The 21,743-nt window shown below is 33.0% G+C and overlaps 2 protein-coding genes and 1 long non-coding RNA gene across 3 annotated transcripts; all 3 read right to left on the bottom strand.

Moving 5' to 3' along the window:
- Nucleotides 1-905: 905 nt before the first annotated feature.
- LOC142629564 (uncharacterized) lies at nt 906-2,445 on the bottom strand. The gene is made up of 2 exons (XR_012843077.1): nt 2,147-2,445; nt 906-1,329 (listed from the first exon to the last, which is right to left on the bottom strand). It is a non-coding gene; the product is annotated as an uncharacterized LOC142629564 (long non-coding RNA).
- Nucleotides 2,446-9,200: 6,755 nt separating this feature from the next.
- Nucleotides 9,201-12,883, bottom strand: LOC142628778 (uncharacterized). Its single transcript, XM_075802817.1, has 9 exons — nt 12,803-12,883; nt 12,357-12,709; nt 11,692-12,228; nt 11,512-11,580; nt 10,945-11,421; nt 10,221-10,899; nt 10,114-10,174; nt 9,615-9,793; nt 9,201-9,314 (listed from the first exon to the last, which is right to left on the bottom strand). Exons 1-9 carry the CDS (start codon nt 12,881-12,883, stop codon nt 9,201-9,203), a joined length of 2,550 nt encoding a protein of 849 aa, XP_075658932.1.
- A 42-nt stretch (nt 12,884-12,925) lies between these two features.
- LOC142628777 (putative helicase MAGATAMA 3) lies at nt 12,926-15,363 on the bottom strand. The gene is made up of 6 exons (XM_075802816.1): nt 14,968-15,363; nt 14,324-14,734; nt 14,076-14,159; nt 13,834-14,017; nt 13,104-13,359; nt 12,926-13,016 (listed from the first exon to the last, which is right to left on the bottom strand). The coding sequence occupies exons 1-6, from the start codon at nt 15,361-15,363 to the stop codon at nt 12,926-12,928; spliced, it is 1,422 nt and encodes a 473-aa protein (XP_075658931.1).
- Between the last annotated feature and the right edge of the window lie 6,380 nt (nt 15,364-21,743).

The following is a 21,743-nucleotide window of genomic DNA, read 5'->3' as shown; positions in this document are numbered from 1 at the left end:
GGCAAACTATACAAATTGATGTTAACAAGTGAAGGTTATTGCTGTGAGGTTGATTTATTCTGTTACTTATGTAATATATTGACTGGGCTCCATATGATTTAAGGATTTTTGTCACATTTGTTTACAGACATAGATGTTTTGCTTGCTACAAGCAGTATAAAAAAAAGGAGCACCTAGTGCTACACAAATGTTCTGCTTGACACATTTGTTTATTGTAAATCTTTTGAATCACTAAGGCAGAATGTTATTGGTGAGATTTTATTTCATATGCATTCTGATCCAGAGTATTACATATTTTTGTTTTCTTTTTTTGAATCCCTTGGTGCAAGCACTAGGTGCGAGGTGTTCATTTGTTTTTTTTGGTTTCAATTAATTGCGTTTGGTTTATAAGTTGTGCATAGTCTAATAATTGTTTTTTTCTCCTTGTGTAGGATCGTAATGTATGTAACTACTTTGAATGACATGATATTAAATTCACCCTAAGGAGCAAGTGTTATTAATGGACTATTGGACACCAATTGAAGGCTTAAGAATGAAGCAGCAATGCATAAGAGGATTTTTTAAGTGGCTTAGTGTTTTTCGGTGGGAGATTGTGGTAGCCTTTTATTTAGTATTGAGTTTTAATGTTAGACGTCATCTTTACATGAAGTGATTGTTGATGTAGGAGTGCAGGGAAAAAAAAGGATTTGTGATGTAATATATCTATATATTTAGATTAAATTTAAAGTAATATATAAAAATGTTCACAAGTGTGTAATGTTCAATTTGATTTTGGTCTAGTAAGATTTGGAAGATTCTTGCTTGTACTTTGTTTTATATATAAAAGGTTGCCATCACCAAAAAAAAAAAAAAAGCATTCTACTCATATTGAAACATTGGGGGAGAAAAAATAAGGCAAAATCTTATTAGAAATACAAAACTGATATTTTCCTCTTCAATTTCTTTATATGAAAAATTATAATAAAAAAACATTCAATTTTTTACATCCCCCCATAAGAAAAAAAAATAAAAAAGCCAAATCTCCTTCAATTTTTTACATCCCCATATGATCATCTCCTTCACCATTCCAAACTCCCTCAAGTTGCTTGCCTTAAATTTCTCTACTAATTCTATCATCCCCCATACCAAAATCTTCATTTATATCATCATCGAATTCAACAGTCACTTAAATTGTAATCTTCATCATCCTCATCATCCTTTACACAAATTGGAACATTAACAAATCAAATTAGCCTTCAACCTCAGTAGAATCATATTGGGATTGAACGGATGGTACATTTGGCATAGAAGGTGCATTTGTAGGGAGTGAAAGTAGACTATCATGTATGGCTGCAACAAAAAATTAATAAGAAGATTAATAGAAAGAGTTGGAAAAAAAAAAGGGGGGAAAAATACACTAAACTCCCCAACCATAAGCTAAACTGTTTCCTTAAACCTAGTGATTTTTATCAAAGTACTTATTTAAAGAAAACAATAAGTAGAATATAATTCATTACAAATGACCAATAAAGAGTTAAATAATTAGCAACTAGATAACACATCAAACAATATACACGCCATGTGCTAAAATATCAAATCTTGGCAAGCTCGCTAAATTGCACTCTAAATTGTGTTGTCCTTCACTCTTATTCCACCAACTGAAGAGAGATAGAAAGGACAAAAATGAGTTAGCAATTGAAGGCATTGAAAATAAAAATGACCTTCACTAGTTAACATCAATTTGTACAGTTTGTCAAGACATGTTACATGTTCAAATTTGAGACATTATTATACAAGACATGAGAAGACAAGAGACTAAACAGTATTTTGAATAGTATAAATGCAGAATACAATCAAACAACCTCCAAGAAGCCATTTTTCTACAAAATACAATCAAACAACTGTGTAAAATAATCACTACCTTTACAAATTTTCTTCTTCAATTTATTTATTTTTGAACCATTAAGAGTAACTTCAAAATGTAATCTACTGCTAGAGGACAGAATCAAAGAGCTAATATATTAGAGCAGTAGTCAGATCTCTCTCAAGCTTTTCATCAAACAGCTGTATAGCACACTCAAAATCAGTAATGCAATACACGTTCACTAGTGCACTGACCACATAAAACATCAATTGCAAAACAATATAAAGAATATAATTCATTCACCTGATACTGTAATTTCAACACCAAATTTAATGTTTGTTTCATTTGTAGATTCCACTAACTTCTATAAAACAAACAAGCTCACACAAACCCAACCCCAACCCCAAAAATTAAACCAAACCAAGATATTCTTATAGAAATTCGCACAAGAAGATCAGTAAAACAAAGAGCTCTTCGTGGTGGTTGTGAAACGGAGCGGCAGAACCACCAAGCGCCATAGGGACATGAGCGGCGAGACAACAGGCGACGTTCCGTGGTGGTTGCCTTTTAGTCTGTTCTCTCTCCAGTCAGACCTAACTCTTTTTTTTTTTTTCCTTCAATCCATCTGGTTTCAAATGAAAAGGATTGAGTTTGTGTTTTAAAGTCACGTGTGTCTCATGTGACTATTCCGTTAGTTTTTTAATAGTAGATTAGTTGGGGTACTAATTTGGTACATGTGCAAAGTTGATAAAGTAAATTGGCTAATAAAAAAGTTTAGAGGGTGCTTTGACCACTACTTCGAAGTTCAGGAGGTGTATAAGCATTATTCCCTAAAAAAACATGTAATTAGATTTATCTAATGAATAATAATAGACAATTCATATTATGAATAAATTACAAATAATAATTTGATATAATATTTTATGCCAAAAGCCTTGAAGCTTAATTGACATCTTTATAGATTTATCAAAAATAATTTGATATCTTATAAACTATTTTATAAACATACATGTAGATATGACCTCTTTTTTGCAATCGTCGCTTGACCTAAAATTAATGGTAATTTCACAACATAAGGTTAAAAACATTGTTTAGACCAATAGATTGGGAAAGGCTATCAAAATATCTAAAGATCAAAACGATATTGTGAGAGTAAAAATCAAACTGTTTGATCACAAGATCAAGCCACATCAAGTTTCAATGGACAAAATGTATTCTTGAAATTTAAGGCTAAATTCTTATGATGAGGAGTGATTAATTATGATTGGTTCTTTCACTTAAAAAAATGATTGAAATTAGAAAAACCATAATTATCCTTGGCATAATATGATCATTTAGTGTTTAACCGTATGCATGTTAAAACTTAAAACTTTTAATTATCCCAAAATAATAATCATAAAATTGAAGGAAAATCAAATTGAGAGGAAAAAAGGGGGTGGGGGGTAAGTAGTCAAAGTGTTGATTGACACATTGACCCCCAAAATCAGGTGCCAATCAAGAAACAATTTCCTACTAACGTTATCATTTTAGCTTGATTTCCCAGTTTTCAACTTATTCTTTCTGCTATGTGCTCTTATCCTATCACCTCAGGAGATAAGTATGAGTCATGACAACTCTGACAATGAAGTGTTTTAGTTGAACTCAAATGCTTTAGGCTCATTCCTATGCAAAGGCGTTCTAAAAAAATATGCTATTTTGATACATAAAAAAATTATTTTATTTTTTTTAACAAACCATTTTATAATACACCCTACATCACATATTTCATTTTTTTTACCATTTAATTAAATATTCTTTCTTCTTTTTAATTCTTTTTTTTTAATTATTTTTTGTTGTTGTTCCCAATGGCACCATTGAGGAGATTAAGAGGGAAAAAGTTTAAAATATTGTTAATTAGGTTAAAATACAAAACTCACCCTCTAAGTTTTTTTAGAATTCATTTTAGTCATATAAATTTATTTTTATTCATTTCAATCCTCCAAGTTTCAGATTTATTCAATTAAGGATTTTCATTAACTTTTGTTAAATTTTTTTTTTTGGAAAAAAAATCTGAAAAATTTTCTTCAATCATTAATTGAATTTTTTTAATTAAAAAAACTTAAAGAAAAATTTTAAAAATTGGAAAATTAACTACAACCTATAACAAAAGTTGATGAAAAAGTCTTAATTAAATAAATTTGAAAATTAAAGGATTGAAATGAACGAAAGCAAGGTTAAAGGACTAAAATGAATTTTGGTGAAATATAGAGGGTGAGTTTTTAATTGGTAGAATGAATGTCAAATCTTGCTTAGAATAGGGTTTGTGATGCTCATGATAAAATATGATTTTTATGAAGAACATAATTTGAAAAAAACCAAGTGATACACATGATGACATGCGATGATCAAATCTGATTTTTGTTTTGAATAGTAGCATGTTCATGTGTAAGACTCGATTTTCCAGGATCATATGAATTATGTCTATATGATTGTATGTTATGACATTTTTGGAATAGTTACATGACATAAAAAGGCCATTAATTCCTAAAATTAATGGTTGACTCATCACATTGAGACTCGTTTGACCATGTTCAGGTTATTCTCACGATACATAATCTAATATCAAGTTTAAATAAATATTTTTTTTTTACATGTATGCATATGACCATATTATTATATATGCTTAAATCAAACCTTATATTTGTTAGCTTATTCAAGAATACGTTATTATTTTTAGTTTAGTTTTGTTTAAATTTCAACTTGAACTTGGGCAAGCTTATTAAATAAAAGAACATGAACAAGCTTTTTCCTTACTCGAAAGCAACTTGATTCATTTACAGCATTTCTTTTCTTACTCGCACTCACCCGCTCTCTACCTAATGAAAGATTTTTTTCTCACCAAAAAAAGAGAGTATATTTTGGTGAGTGGGATGAGAATCAAAAAAGTATATTTTGGCAGTAGAGAGAGAGGGATACTGGTTGAAGAGAGAGAAGTGATAAAACAAAAAAAAGAGAGAAAAAAAAAAGATACGTTTCACAACAAAAAAGAAATGACTGGGAATAATAGTTAGTAATAAGTATTTGAAACAGATCAGTCATTGAGAAAGAGGGTTGGTCGTCATAACAGATATATAAAAAAGTTAAAAGTGCAAAGATACCATCTTCAATCACAATTGCAATAGGGAAAATATTGTTATTTACAATCGCACAGACCAATAAGAATACCATGTTTGAGCAGAATCTGTAGGAATGAATGATGCAAACATCAAATAAATCTGCCTGTCATTAATGATGACGCTCCTCACTTCCACCTGCAAAATTAATTTGTGAAATAAAATGTTGAGATTAATATTTGCTCGTCCACTTTCCATTGGAATTAGATATCATATAACTTGAAGAATCAATATCTAATTACCTGAGATGAAGGAAAAATTGGACAAAATGTATATACTAGCATCCATTTTACAATCTACTGATTCCCCGGAGCATCTCTTAGATTTCTCCTCAGTTCAAAGGAAGCACTTTGCCATCAGAGGCGATAGTTTCAAATTCATTGCCACCAATTTTGATTAGGAGAATCCTTAACATCATTCAGAAACAGTACTTTCAGTATGTTGTCCCTGCCTATGTTGACATCCCGGTTTACAAAGATGGCATCTGGACGTGAAAAGTTTGAGCAGTGCAATCTTGGACTGACTATTACAAGAGGATTTCCTATCTTTCTAAATGCTTCTGCAATGACATGGATTCTTGTATCCTCATGATCATTTTCTAACAATCTCATAAGAATCTCATAAAAGTCCTTTGGTAGATGGGAAGTAATCTCTGTCCTACCTAGTAAGTGATAAAGCAAACCAAAATACTTCACATGGTTCAGACAAAGCACACATGTAACAACAAACAATCTCAGCACTAATAGCAGATAGCTATCCGAGTCCAAAATAATATTAGCTTTTCCAAACCAATTGATGGTATCCTGCTCATGATACAGAAGCTGCTCAACTATGCAGGACACAAACTCAAGGATAACAACTAAAGATGATTCATCGACTTTGGCAGCTAGAGAATCGGTATTTAGGTTGGCTTTCCCTTCCCGGTGTATAAGCCATTCAACAAAAGAAGATTTTGAAGTGAAAAAGATTTCCCTCAAACTACATACCCAGATTAGAAGGAGCTCAACAAGATACAAGAAACATCCAGGGGAGATGTAATCATTGACATTTACCCAGCGAGCATTATACGTATCTTCTAAAGCTTTATGGAATTTGTGAACCAGATAGACTTCTCTTTGAGCTGCATTCCCTCCTAACGTAAGAAAGAATTCTCGCCAGGGTGAATTTCTGTCAAACACTTCTGCAATCTGCTTATATAGTTTACTGGGTAGTTTTCCGGAACCAAAAGTTCCTATAGTGACTTTTCCAACCTGTGCATGTGTTAGCTTACTAGTTGAACTAATGGTATTAATGATAACTTCTTGTAGTACACTCTTATACTCATCCATCTCCCTGAGAAAAATCATATTCTCAGTCAACAATTTTTGCCAATCCAAGGGATATATATTGTCCAAAAATAAGTTAATAGATAGATCAAGAAAGATCTTCAACGTATCAATATGCTGCCTGCAATCCAGAAACCTGGTTTCCATCAGAGATTTTGTAAGCACAAACATATGAACAACAGGAAAGGTTTGGCTGTATAGGGACAATGCATTCTGGGTTGCAAGCTCATAAAGGGCTTTCAGCTTTTCTAACATCCCCACACCAACAGAAAATATTTCTGAACACCAATATCTTCGAGCAGCCTGAGCAAATCTGAGAGCACCAATGCTAACCAATTTCCCCTTCTTCATGAATTAATGGTCATCGATTTCTCTCAACCAATAGGCATCAGGTTTCATTAGAAGGTAGACAACCTTTGTATCTACAAACTGTTTGTTCACAGCCAAGTAACTCAGACAGAACTCCCCAGAAACATCCTCATTTCCAGGACACCCAAGAAACTCAAATATATTCCAAATATTTTTCTTCCAAATATTTTTCTTCCAAAAATTCCAAAAACAAACCAATGTTTCAACAGATACCTGATTTTGAGAAAGCTTGTCTTCGGCATGCCTGACAAGATAACTAGCCACATCTCCCCATGAATATGCCAAGGTACTCAATTCAAGATGAGAATCCAGAACTTTTCGAGCACATAATATTTCACCTCTAACACTGTTATGTCTCTGGGAACTCCTGAAAGTTTGCATCAACTCTGGCAAGCTACACTCTTGGTCAGATAAAATATTTGCCTCTGCAAACAAACTCAAAAAAGTTGTCTGAACCGTTCTTTGCAAATTCTTTTGCTTTAGTCAAAAGCTTCTCTTTTCTTGGAAATTGCTTCAAGGGCCAGCCTTGACTCCTAGGTGCCCAAAGAGAGTTGGCAAAAACATATAAGAGGATCGACAAAGATGCATCTTCATAATTCCCAGTGTTCTCTAGCAGATCAGCCTCAAGCAGTAGATCCCCTAGCATTCTTGCTATTTTTGCAGCCTCCAGAAAGTTGCCCCATTCTTTTTCCAATGTGAGAAGCTCATCAAGGGAACCCAAAGACTTTAAGAAAGCACGCATTGAATTCTTAGAATGAAAAGCTTTGACGAACATCATCATTTTTTTGCTATATATAATCTCATGGTAATAACGTGCAGCACTCTCTAGAAACATCTGTGAAGTTTCTTCTATGTCAGAATTACTATTAAACAAACCATTATTTGAAAGAGCATTATCTTTCCAGTATTGTAAAAACTGGAAACCCACATCAAATAATTTTCCACCACTGCAAACAGACAAGCACTTTGTGAATAAGTTGCACTTAGCATATAATTGAGCAGCAGTCTTATAGCAACCTGCCCTAATAAAACATTCTGCTGCATCTTCCAACTTAGAATTCCCAAACTTTTCCAGATAAATTGTTCCTGCAATTAGATAAAGTTACAAAGTAAAGAATTATTACTTACTAAAAATTGATGTTATTAAGATTAAGCTAGAGTACAAAATTTGGTACAAAATTCTGCCATAAATTCAGCATCTACGAAATCATTAATTCCAGTATTGTCAATACTTCATTTAAATATTATATAGGGTTCTGATGAAAAGAGAAATTATATGGAAAAAAGAGTCAACATGCAAACCATCTATACAAACATGGAAGAAGTTACTGACTTCAATGCCTCAAATCACACAAGAAAGACTTCCAACTCAAGAACTCCTTGTTACATTGGTAAAATCAGACTGCAAAAATATACATTTGTTCAAATCCCTAAATGATATTTGCATATTAGAGCTTCGTTGATGCAAATGCTACCGGTTCGCTACCACATGCAACATAATTTTGGATTAGCCAATCCCTTCCATGATTGAAATCATGCAATATCAGGACAACCTAAAATGCTAACCACTTACTACGATGTTAAAATCAATACGGTGAACCAAAATGTTCAACCTTCTTTCAAAGTTTCTATTTTTATTTTTTATTTAAATATTTTATTCTCTTTATCCAACCATATCCAACATTCACATTACACTCTAATTCTACCGACATTTTCTTGTAAAATATGTGACCTTCAGGTTATGCCTGGCTATTACATAAACCACAAGTTGAAAAGTGATATTACTGCACTATCGGTCACCTTGGAGTATTTAATTCTTTTTGGGGGATGGACGAATCAAATGATATTTTGACTTGCGATCAAGCCATAGATACTAATAAGCAACGGAGCTATCATAGTATGTTTTAAGAGTGTAGAAATTTGTGATGTGAGAGATAGTGAAAAGAGAACAAAGAAGACACGAGCACATGAGAGTATAATTATTTTATAATAATTACAATGGAATCCATATTTATAATGGAGATACAAAAGTCAATAATAATTTGAATTTGAATTTGAATTGCATATTAATTGCTTGAATCCCACAATTTTTCTCTAGCAATCAATCTCTTGATTAACCAATCTCATAATTTTCTGTTGAAGTCAAAGTCTTGATTTGGTCTTCAATTACATGGAAAGTGAGTTATATTTACCAACATAAAGTTACAGAGAAAAATTCTTTGTTAATAAGATTATAAAACAGTTACATACGCTAATTGGAAAAAAAAAAAAAAAAAAAACATTGACCAACAAAAGGCAGAAACACATGCTTCGAATGGCAAAACATTGACCAACAAATGTTTAAAGTTATAAATAAAAACTTGAAATCACTTAAAGTAAAGGTTATACCTGCTCTTTCATCCTCATTGGCCTCATAATAGCACTGGGCAGATAACTCAGACTTTCCAATGGAATCAAATGTTTCAGCAGCTTTCATTAGATTTTTATGCATCAATTGGGAATTTGAGCAACTCATATGTTAGCAGCTGCTCGTAGGCCAGCAGCCATGGCCCATTTTTCCCAATATCTCTCTCCAGCTCTTTCAAAGCATATTCTTGCCTTCTCATAGTTATTCTGATAAAAGAGCTGTGCAAGGAAACACAAATATTTTTAAATACTTGAATTTGAAGGACTATTCATTCATGCCCCTATTAGTCTAAGACAGGTTTCACATATGAAAGGCAAATGCATGACAACAAATTGGAGGAAAAAAAAGGGAAGAAAGGAAAACAATAGTGACAAACAAAATAATATTATAACTTAAAAAGCGTAGTTTTCAATTCAAAAACATCATCAGATATTTCAACTCCATATACAAAGAGGTCAAACCAAACAAAACATGTGTAATAATAATAATAAAAAAAAAATATTGAAAGCTAAATCAACCTTGATGCCACGCGACTTCCATTCCTCTTGGCTGCTTGCAACTTGCATCTCTTGTGCAAGTGACTCATTGAATTCTCGGACTTGAACAAACCCCAATTTCTTCCAGTAAACAAACATGGGTTTAGAGAGTTCTTTGACATTCTCAAAAATCCACAACTTCTGCCTCGTACGAGTAATAGCTACATACAAATGCTTCAGCTCAGCTCAGAGCAAAGCATATTATGTTTGCCCCAGATAAAACTTGGAAATGAAGTCGGAGAAGTTGAGTTGAGGAGATCTTTTTCTATCATATACTTGTATATTACTCTCCATTGATTTTTTGTAGGCGATGAGCCGAAAAAGTTATACAAAAACACATCCTACAGTACAATAGAAAACAAGTCAGAAAAAAAAAAAACAATTAGGTAGTTAAATTTTAAAAATTACAGAACAACATTGTGAAAAATGAAAGTGTGAAATTTGATTTTATTGAGGGTGCAACTGAACTTCCAATACTGACTTGTGTACTGAATCAGATTCCATAATCCCATCAAAGAGAATTTCTCACAGCCAATTTTAATCTTAATTTTTAAAAATATCAGAAAGATCAACTAGATTCATTATCACCTGAAACTCAAGGCCCTTGCTCTCCATTATTGTCAGAATAAGAGCCTGGTTTCCAACATAGTCCACAATTTCGTTTCTGGAAAGGTCATCTCTTACTAATATAACCTGATCAGCCCCAAAACCAATAATTTTCCTGCCATCATTTCCACCATTTTTGAATATAGATATAAAAGCATTCTCACCATTCACAGTTTTAAGCAATACTGGAACTTGACCATCTATCAGACTTGTCTCAGGCCTTAATGTATCAATAGATAATGGAAAGAAATGGTAAAGAAGGTTAATAACACTCTGACCTAAGTTCAAAATGCCAGTATGGGTTCGAAAGTTCTGGCTCAACTGAAAAACATCTGCAATTTGTCCTTTCTCTTTTTTCCCATAAGCACCATCATTTCCAGTGCCCAGTAGAAACTCCTTATAGAATAGGAATTTTATATCCTGAAACCGAAAATCAATGCCCCTTGCAATAGTCTGTGCTGTATCACCCGAAAAGACAAATCCATCAGCAACATTTTTACATAAATATTTGAAAAGAGCAACTTGCCTCATGCTAAGATCCTGCACCTCATCAATATATACAAAATCCATATTGTCACCATCATATCTACTAACTTTAAGTCGGTTATGAATATCAATCACCAAATCAGCTAAGTCAAATTCACCCCTCTCCATCTTTTTCCTTTCATATTGTAGAAAAATATCAAAAATTATTTCTCTTTCCTGCCTGCTTAAAGTGGATACCCGGCGCTCAGCCAATAAAAGGTAATCCTCTAGACCAAGTTTATCATCACAGCTCTTTCCTGCTGGCAGCCCGCCCTTTATGTGAGACATTATCTCAGTGAAAACAGTTAAAGAATCAAATTTCTTGGTTCGTTCAGTATTAAATTGGGGCCAGTAAGATGATCTGAATCTCTCGTAATTAACATCCTTTGATCTAATAAAAGCTTTCAAGGCCACTGATTTTGAAGCTCTTTTCTTGCCATGAGAACGTCCAATTGCCTCAGGGAATCTTCCAAAGAACGAATTGTCTACCGTTCCATCAAGCATCATCAAGAACTTATGGAAAGTTAATACAAGGGGATACAATTTGGTTGGAAGATCAATAAAGGAATCTGGTATATCTTTAAATTGTAACATCTCATCAATTTCATCTAAACCAGTTGATGTGCTTCCCTCTGAAGCATCCCCAACACAGGCAAACCTGTACATGTAAAAGGAAATAGTCAAAAACAAGACAGCCTTCATCATGCTAATGTACAAAATTTGAATATAATAGTAATATCCAACACACAGGAATGTCGTTAAAGGAGAATCAAGGACAGTGTTTCTGTTTCCTAATACAAAATTAATAAATGGACTCCTGAAATATCAGCAGATTCAGCATTAGAGAAAGTAATGCTGCATTTAGTCTGTAACAATTATTATTTACTATATCACATAGTTTGTCCTAATGATTTACTTATTCATGCACCTTTTTAAGTGACAAATTTGCTGTTTAATAAAATAACACAGTTTTGGGTTAACTGTGACAAAGATTTGGTGCAGGACGGCTCCCTTGGTCCCTCCAACTCTTTCACCATCCTCTTTTTTCGGGAAGATTTCCACCGTGGAGCAACTTTGGGGTTCATGAAATCCTTCTGAGGCTATATGATGAAGCTGCTCTTTCTGAAATAGTTTTGTAGTTAATACAGTGGTTTTCCCAGTTCCTGACCTCCCAAGAATGAAACAACTTCTATTGAAAAGGATTACATCCGTTTCCTGGTCTGACAACTCAAATGGAAAGTCCAACTCCTTACCATCACAGCGAGAGAGCAAGTGGCTCACTACACCGGAGGACAATGAGTAGAATTTCATCAGTGTCAAACTGTCACTCACCAGGGAGTTCTCAACAAATGTTCTTCTACCAAAATAAACATCATCTGAATCAGCCATGTCTCCAGTGTAGCTACTATTCTTGTAACGGACAAAGTCAAGGGAAGTTACCCAACTCATGGGAACTTCCAAATCCCTACACATAGGAAAATTAAATTTGTAAAAGAAAATGATAAATAAAATAGAGAAATTTTTTTGCACAAAGCAATTAGTACTGTATGATTTAGAGCTTTAGATCTACCAGAATACAGAAAATGTACATACCCATCCAAACATTTCGCCTTACAATGATTAAGATAATCATTTGTATACTTTCCAAATAAAGCATCAAGACGTATAGCCAATTTTGGAATATCCTCCAAAGGCAGAATGTCCCAGACCTTCAACACCTGTATGTACCATGATTCTTTCATTATGTCAATTGAGCAAATAATATACAGGTCTTTAACCTTGAATTGCTTCAACATCCCTGACGTGTTGTCATGAATTAAGTTACATTTCTTATTCTTTGGTCTCCAGCCACTAGAAAGCCTCAGTAATAAATTAATAACCAACTTTTTCTTTTCAATTGATCTCAGCTTTTTAAATGACTTCCTGAAGTAATCACTAAAGAGAACCTGAAGAAATTAAGAAAAAAATTAAAATACAAAAGTAAATAAATATTCCACAATAGGTAATATAATAAGGGTTAACCATGAGATGATTTGTACCTTCCACCGAGCACTTAAAAGTACACTATCAAAATTAAGCAAGTCATCATATTCATTCAGCTCCTTCTTGACCTCCAACATGTATTTGGCCAAGTTCTCATCTTCATCAGCATTATAAAAACACTAACGATCTTTTGCATCACAGACAATTGACTTCCAGACAGATTGAATATTTAAAAGGGTTGTTTCATTTCCCAAAATCCAAAGACAATGCCTGTGACAGCATAAAAAAAGTAGTAAATAACATAAACATAGGAAAGTTAGAAAGCATCTTGTTAACAATGTGCATTTTAAGCCCTACCTGGCCCTTGTCAAAGCTACATTAATTCTACCATGATTGGAAGCAAAACTAATCGATCCATCACTATTACATCTTACAGTAGATAGGATTATGATATCTGCTTCTCCACCTTGGAACCTTTCAATTGACTTCACCTTTACTGCAAATCCATCGAGGTTTTCATACTTCTTCCCAATTTGCTCTTGGACTGCAATAACTTGCGCAGTGTATGGAGATATAACACCAATGCTAAGCTTCTGCTTTGAGCCATTCCATGCTGAGAAGGAAAATTAATAATATTAGAGGAAAGAAGAACATAATGCCTCAACTTGATGAACTATTTTTCAAGAGAGGAGAGATAATAAGCACGAACTAGTGGTGGTTATGTATAGAGAAGAAGCTGAAAGGATGTAGCTAAATCTGTGTTGATTTTGCTGTAATGTTCTAGTAGATAAAATAGCTATTATTAAATTTAATGTAACTTTGATATTATTCAAGAATCATTTTAATAATCTTCAATTATTAGTTTAACTATTTCCTTATTAACACCATTCTATTCTCATAATAAACTAAAAACATTGGAGTAGAAAGATGAGAAACATGACAAACTCAAAAGGGCCAGCTTTGTATGCATTATTTAGTCGATTATCTTAGTTTGACAATAAAAATCAGATTCATGAATTCTAAAAAATAGGATGATAAAGCTACATTCAACTTAGAGACATTAACACCTGCCTCACTAATTAAATACCTTTATACAGATTATTCACTACTTTTATTATAACAGCAACTTCAACCATATTTTTCCAGCTATGGTGAACACCATCCGGTTCTTCTATCCCACAAGAAATATTTATGAAAGAATATGAGCCAAATATTTGACCCAGAAGATAGCGTTTTGCAAAACCTCTTTTAGCATTTGGTGCATCTACAATCTTATTGCCATAGAATTTGGAATTAGGGAAGAAACTTATAAGTGGATGCATCCTGTACTGGATATTCAAAAAGTGCTTTGAATGGCCCATAAGACTCAAATCGTTCAAATAAACTTCTCCCAAAGCCAGCTCTGGCAGAAACCTATTACAAGAGCAAAATAGCAAAATAAAAATACATTAAATTCATAGATAAGATATACACAATCATACATGAAAGTGAAAAAAAAAAAATGACGTCAAAAACTTTCATTAGGAAACCTCATGTTTTAACTTAGTAAGAAATATGACCAAGGAGCATTTACTTACATTGCTATTAACCATTGCAGGTAACTGACAGTGATCACCAAAAAGAATAGCATGCCTAAGGCCAGGCAGTTGCAATGGTATGATCAATTCACACTCTTTCAATTGTGCGGATTCATCAATGAGCAACAATTCCAGTGGTTTCATATTAAGTGAATGCAGCATATCAGAACTAGAGGCAGTGCAGAATATTAAGGAAGCTGTCTGAAAACAGAATTTCTTCACTGAGCTGGGATCCATAGCACTTGGAAGGTCAAGTGCATCAAGAGCCGTCAGCAGTACCTTGAGAATGTAAATGCATTCACCCCTGTTCATGTTCAGCAAGGTTGATATACACTTAAAAGAGTTATGACAACTCTCAGTATTCTTGTGATTAGAAAATTGCACCAGCAGCTCTTCACAATTTATGGTATTCTGAGACAACAAAGTTTCAAAAGTATCAAGTACCCTCATAATTGAAACCATTGTTTCAAAATTATGATCCAATATGAAGCTGCGGGCTATATGAGTACAGAAAATAGAGATCGATCTTCTTAGCAATATGGCAATTGATGTGAATCTTTCTATTACAAATTCAAGAAAGGTTTTACATTCTCCTTTGCTATAATTCTTCACAATGTTGCGCTCTTTCTTTTCCATCAATTCACCATCCATGTCAATTCACCATCCATGAAAATATGGTATTGTGAAACGCACCCTTCAAGAAATTCAATCATTGAACAAGAATAATGCCTTAAACCTTTCAATGGTCCCAGCACCTCTAAAAGCCTTTCAACACGGTAATTCAAATGTATCTCTTTAATGTCTGAAGCAACTTCCAACAGGTCTTCGCTCCCCATAAAGAGAATATTACCCAACGAACATAACAAAGCTTCACTTATAGATCCAGCTTCAGATGAAGCTTTCACCAGTTTTAGCAGATGACATGCTGCTTCTGTAATTGCAACATTTGTTGGTGCACATACAAGGGTCCAACTCATTCTTTGGAGAATAAAGAGCAAGATACTTAATGTCATCGTCTTCCCTGTCCCCGGGGACCCCATATAAGTTCAACTGATGACTTGTGATAACACTGAAATTTATGAAGAGAAGCAAGAATTGCCTCCCTTTGCGAATCATTTAGCTTAAACAGTAAAGTTGTGTAGATTTCTTCATTCTGGATAAAAATCATTTTTTCCAGAACATAGTGAACAATTTTCCTCGGCCTGTTATTCATAATTAAAATGTCATTTTAAGTGTTTATGTACTTAAGAGTACCTGATGCAATACAAAAGCTAAACATTTAAATTTGATTACAAATTCTGAGAAAGAAAAGAAAAATAAAGGGCAAATGGAAGAAAATGTTATATATAGAGTTATTGAATAAGAAATTATGTAAAAGAGAGTCGATAAGTACCTTAAACCAGAAAATTGGGAAAATGTATTTATTTGTTTTTATTTTTTAGTAGATACGATAGAATTTGAATACATGGCGTTGGTTCCACAATGATTACGCTTTATCATCAAAATAAGATAACAATTAAGTTTTGGTGTAGACAGGATTACCAACAATGTATTAGTCCGACTAATACATAAGAATAAGAATAATCCTGTGTTAGGTAGTAATTAATGAAATTCCATCCATAATAATTATTAATCTCTCCTCTCTGATACTAAAAAAAGTATAATTGTATTTAAATAGATTAGGCTTATACATCCACTGGACAAAATGCGATTTCCAAACATCTTCCCACATTATTTGTGTAGAGCACTTCCTTGACGATTGATAGATTTCCAAACATATGCAGTGCATTCCATATATTTCGGCTTGTTGTAATGTTCCTCAAGAAAACCAAAAAGTTTGGTTTATGGATGAAAGACTGGACTTCATTAATGCAACATGATGCTTTGACTGTAAACTCAGTACATGTCCCTTCAGTGACTAATGCTAAAGTCCATGTTCCTCCCTCTTGTTTTAAGTCAGAAATAGTTTGAGGTTTGCTATCTGTGAAAACTAAAATGTCTCCAGGGAACATTTTGTATGGCTCACTGCTACTACACTTGTACATCCACTGGTCAACCTTAACATGATATACACATTCTCCACATTCCTCAAGGGAGTTTACACCAGCATAAGGTGCTGAGGATATAAAGTCCAAACTTGAAGACAGTTCCACACGTGTCTCTTCCAAAAGAGAAAAAATAAATGAGCCGAAGTACTGTTGCACCGACCGAAATGATTCTGGTATTTTTTCCGCCTATAAGAATGTAATAAAAGTTATTGATTTAGATTTCATTATAGAGCAATAGTTTTATTAGGTTTCTCTTCATTACTTATTTTATATAGGATTTTGTTAAAAATGCCTTAAGATAAATATATATATATATATATATATATATATATATATATAATGTTTTATTATTTTTATAAAATTTTCAAAAAATAAAGTCAAACTATACACATATATAAAAAACTCACACAAGAATTTGTGTATGTAAGTCAATGTATTATTAACACTTGTGTTTTATTTTTTGAGAAGTGTGAATTACAGTTCATAATTGAACATTTATTAATCCTTAATACGGACCCTTTTATTTTATACTCTAAACTAAATCAATTTTTAAGGCCTATATAGTAAACATAAGCTTTATTATTAGGAATAAGGATACCGTATTTTTCACACAACATTCAAGAGTTATTGGCTTTTGTATGTTGTGAGTTGTGTAATATTAAACTCGGATTCCCATTCCCTTGTGTGTATATTTAGTTCATGACTTTCTAAAAAAAAAAAAAAAGGATACTGTGTTAGAATTCAAGTAACCATCCTCTAACATGGGTGTGTATGTGAGAGGGTGGTTAGATGTATTGAATATAAGATTTGCCAATAAATGAGAAGGAATTGAAAAATTCAATCAGAGGTAATGTTTTTACTTAGTGACTCCCACTATGATGCCAATTTGCTTCAGTTCTAAGATATGAATTAAGTAGATAAGGTGAATATTTGAATCAATACATATAATGACCCAACAAATTTTGCAATAAATTGTTTATTTTCTAATAATACAGCTAGATCAACCTAGAATATTTTTCACTGTAAATATGCAGTCATATGATATCAGTATTAGTATAAAAATAAAATTGGATCAATTTACACTCTTCAAGGATTTAGTTACTACTATTATGAAACTTTAGGAAATCAAATTGAAACGTCAAGTGAACTTTAAAAACAAAATGTTGTGTTTGCCCAATAAAAACACCACCCATATCTCATATATAGATCTGATTATCCAGACACAAGTATTTAGTTTACAAAATTTATTTACAGTTGCTTTGAAAAACCATCGATTGATTAAAATGAATTAAAATCAAAATTCAACCGAATTTAGATTAGAAATCTAAGAACTATAATAATGCATGGCCCTCTTTTTTCGTTACTATTTTTGGGTGCCATTTTTATTTATTTATTATCTTTTCGTTTTTTTTGGGCCTAGATAAGCCCAATTTATTGGAAATCTTGAACGAACCTCAACTTTTTTTTTTACAGTAGTTTTTTTTGTTTTATTTTTATTATTATTATTTTTTGTCATTACTTTTCTTTTCGGAGGGGATAAAATCACCTTTTTAAAAAAAAAAACTTGGAAATCAATATGTGATCTATTGGAAGTATTCACTTCTTTGACTGGAAAAATATTTAGGTGTTATGCAATAAAAATCTAATCATTCTAATCATAGTTGAGACTACATGCACAATTCAGATATGCACGTCCACGGTCCACAATATCATGTAATGTACACACCATAAATGTAAAGATTTTAAACAAAAAATACTATCAGGAAAATATAATTTGTGCTTCACAACAATAATGGAAAATAAAATTTATAAATGGACGCATCTAACAGAAAAACAGAAATGAAAAAAAAAAAAAAAAAACCCAAAACCTGACCTTGTTCATATAGAGATCCTTGTTTAGAACATCTTCAAGACACCACGAAAAGACTACATCGATCAAACTAAGCTTGTAAGAAGTTGCTTTCTTCTTCTTAGAACATTCACCTTCCATTTTTTTTTTTTCACTCTCTTTCTATGGCTCCTTTAATTTTATCTCTCGTCAACTTGAAAGCCTGAAATTGCATCAAACACATTATTGAATCATCTCTTCTAGCTAAGCCATATATTGTATACAACTCGGATTAGTTGAAGAGCCTGAAATTGCATCAAACACATATATACAACTCGGTATATATGTGTTATTTATACGGACATTGAGAAGCCGAAGAGATGGAAAAGTGAGCTTCCAAAAATGGTTGTAAATGGAGAGTGTCGTTTACGTGCCCAATAACATAGGGAAACTGAAGGGTTCTGTGGTTATGTATACGTATGCATTGCTCACTTTAAATTCTTGATTAATATTTAATACATGATGTTGTAAATGCTGGAGTAGTGTCAAGTAGTGTTCAAGGGTGATAAGCATAGACGGAGTCAGGAATTAAATTTTGGGGGAAGCTTAATGTAAGCTCATCCACTTTCATTACATTTATTATGCTACAATGAAATAATACCAATTTCATTGAAGTAAAACTATTATTTATACCACCGCATACCTTTGGTGCGATGGTCACTCTACAAGTATAAGTGTTTGTGGGAGGGTCAGGGTTCAAATCTTCAGGAGAGAGTTTCATACACATATACACTTAGATTAGGCTATAGTAGAATTCTATCTTATATATAAAAAAAACTACTATTTATTTATTTATTTTTAAGTAGCTTTGTTGTTTTCATATCTTACAAGTATAGTACTTTATTAGAAATTAATCCCTAACCAAAAAAACCAAATAGATATGCTCCACAAACCAAAACAAAAAATGTAAATAAAGTTTAAAGTAAACAAATATTTCTTAAAAAAAAAGGTTAACAAATAAAAATTAGTGTCAAGTAAAAAAAAACATATTATTTATGGTTAGTGGGTTACAACCATTACCCATTATCTTGGTTCTATAAAAAATTATTTTTTTATACAACCTATTCAAATTGATGACATACTATCTCAATTATAAATCAAATTACAATTAAAAAAATTTTCATTCTTTCTTATTTGAACCTACTTGAAGTCTAGAAATCCAATCAAATCACAATTAAATTATTTTTTCTTGCGTCCCTTACTTCCTTAACTATTGGATCTAAGAGGCTCACCGTTGTTTCATCCATACACTTGATCTCATAAGTCCAACAAGTTCGACACTTATTGTCAAGAGCTCAAGTCTCGACACTCAAGCGCACATCTTTCACCCTCTCTATCTCTCCATTTAGTTTAGTTTGATTTTTTTGGAATTTGATGGAAAGATTTGGTATGTAAGATTCACATTGCTTTTGTTTCAAATCTTTTAAAGGGCTGGGCTCATTTTATGGTAAAATTTGTTGATTGGGCTAAGTTTTCTTTTACTTTTTATTATCAATTTTGTTGTTGAGTTAATATTTTTGGGCTTTTTAATTTGTTTTTTGAATTTTAGATCATTAATTTTTTTTATGAGCTTTTTCTTTGAGTTTAAAATGACAAGTTTAATTTTATGGAGTCAAATTGCTAAATATTAGGTAGTTATATATATATATATATATATATATATATATATATATATATATATATATATATATATACTATTGATTTATTTTCAAAATTTATGGGGGGGGGGGGGGGGAGGAGGAGGAGGAGGTGAATGAATCCGTCCCAGTGATACCGAACTTTTAAAAGCTAGCTTGAAGGAATGAGGTGAAGCCCAAATTCTCAACCAACCGAGAAGAGCATTGATTGTGCTCGTCAATTACGATCTTGAAGAACAATCGAACCTGTATTGACCGTACATGTAGGTATAAACCTTGAACCAAGTAGTAGTACTTGCATATCCAGATATTTAGTTGATTGATGATGCATTAAACATGTTTAGATTCAATGATATATGATACCCAACTCCAATCTGTTGATGTAGCATTTGCATCAGTCTAACTATTTGAATATTTTAACAAATATATAACTAAAAACTAAAAAAAATCCACACAACAGTCTCAAGTTGGTCTAAAATACTTGGCTAGGAGCAGTGACACGCCACTTTTGGCGCCACACTTTCCTCACCAAAGCCAAAATTTAGTTTTTAAAAGTGTATTTCTGCTTCAACTGTCTCTCTCTTCCATCCTCTGTCTTCTTCTTCTCTCTTGCTTTGTCCTCTCTCTCTCTCTTAAGCCACGGATCAGAGTGTATGTAAAAAAGAAGCACGGATCAGAGCATTGTTTTTTTGCTTCAACTCTCTCTCTCTTCTTAAGGCACGGATCAAAGCAAATCCGTTGTTGGTTTGAACATCGGAGCAGGGGGCGATGGTGGTGGTGAGTTGTCGTGGTGGTCTATCCTCTCTCTCTCTCTCTCACGTTACTGCTAATTCGGCGAGATAGGATCGCTGCTGGATTTGGTGGCTCGAGGTTCTCTGGCTCGGTTTGGCAATGGTGGCGTGGTTCTGTGATGGTTTAATCTTGGGTGTTTGATCTTGAGTGGTGGCTAATGGTTTGATCTTGGGTGTTTGATTTTGGTTTGGTTGTGGTGGCGTGGTGCTGTGACCTTGTTTTTGGTTTTGGTTTTGGTTTGACGGTGGTGATGCAATGCAGTGATATTGGTTTGATCAGCAAAGTGGCTGATTGTATGATGTTGGGTGTTGTACATGGTGTTGGCAGTGGTTGTGTTTGGGTTTAAAACCTTGGGTTGTATATGGCAGGTGTTGTTGTCTTGTGGTGGTTGCCTTTGGGTGGTGGTGTTGTCTTTTGGTGGTTTTCTTTGAGTTTAAACTTGGGTTGTATATGGTGGTGCTGGAAGGTGGCTGGCTAGTGGCTATAGTACGGTGGTGGCAATGTATGTTGAGAGGAGAGACAAGAAAGAAAAAATAATTATTTAAATGAATTAAGAAATAAAGAAAAATTTTTATTACAAAAGAAAATAAGTATTGAGTATGATATTTTTACATAAAATATATGGATAGTTAATCTATAAAAAGTAAAGTTTTTTGAGTTAGTTTAGTTAAATATTTGATGAGATTGATCTGATGAATGCTATGAAGATTTAGTTTAAGTTGGTTATCCAATAGGACCAAAACACCCTTAATGCAGCTATAGTGTTTTGGCCAAATATTGGGAGATATTTGCAGACTAAAATTTTGAAGGGATATAATATAGTAAGTTAATATGAGTTTGAAAGATAGTAGCAAACTAGCATCTCGAGTTTTAGAAACTCGAGTTCCATATCAAACTCGATACTAAAACACTTGCTTTCTACTTGCTGAGTTGGGCACACTAATGCCACATAGATCTCGAGTTTTTGATAGTCGAGACAAAAAAAACATGAATCTCGAGTTTTTAACACTCGATTTCAAACACAAAAGAATACCCACGGCACATAAACCCCAGAC

Source organism: Castanea sativa, chromosome 3 (assembly GCF_040712315.1).
Source record: "Castanea sativa cultivar Marrone di Chiusa Pesio chromosome 3, ASM4071231v1".
NCBI lineage: Eukaryota > Viridiplantae > Streptophyta > Magnoliopsida > Fagales > Fagaceae > Castanea > Castanea sativa.
The sequence above is the reverse complement of the archived record's forward strand: the minus strand, read 5'-3'. Positions and strand labels throughout refer to the sequence as shown.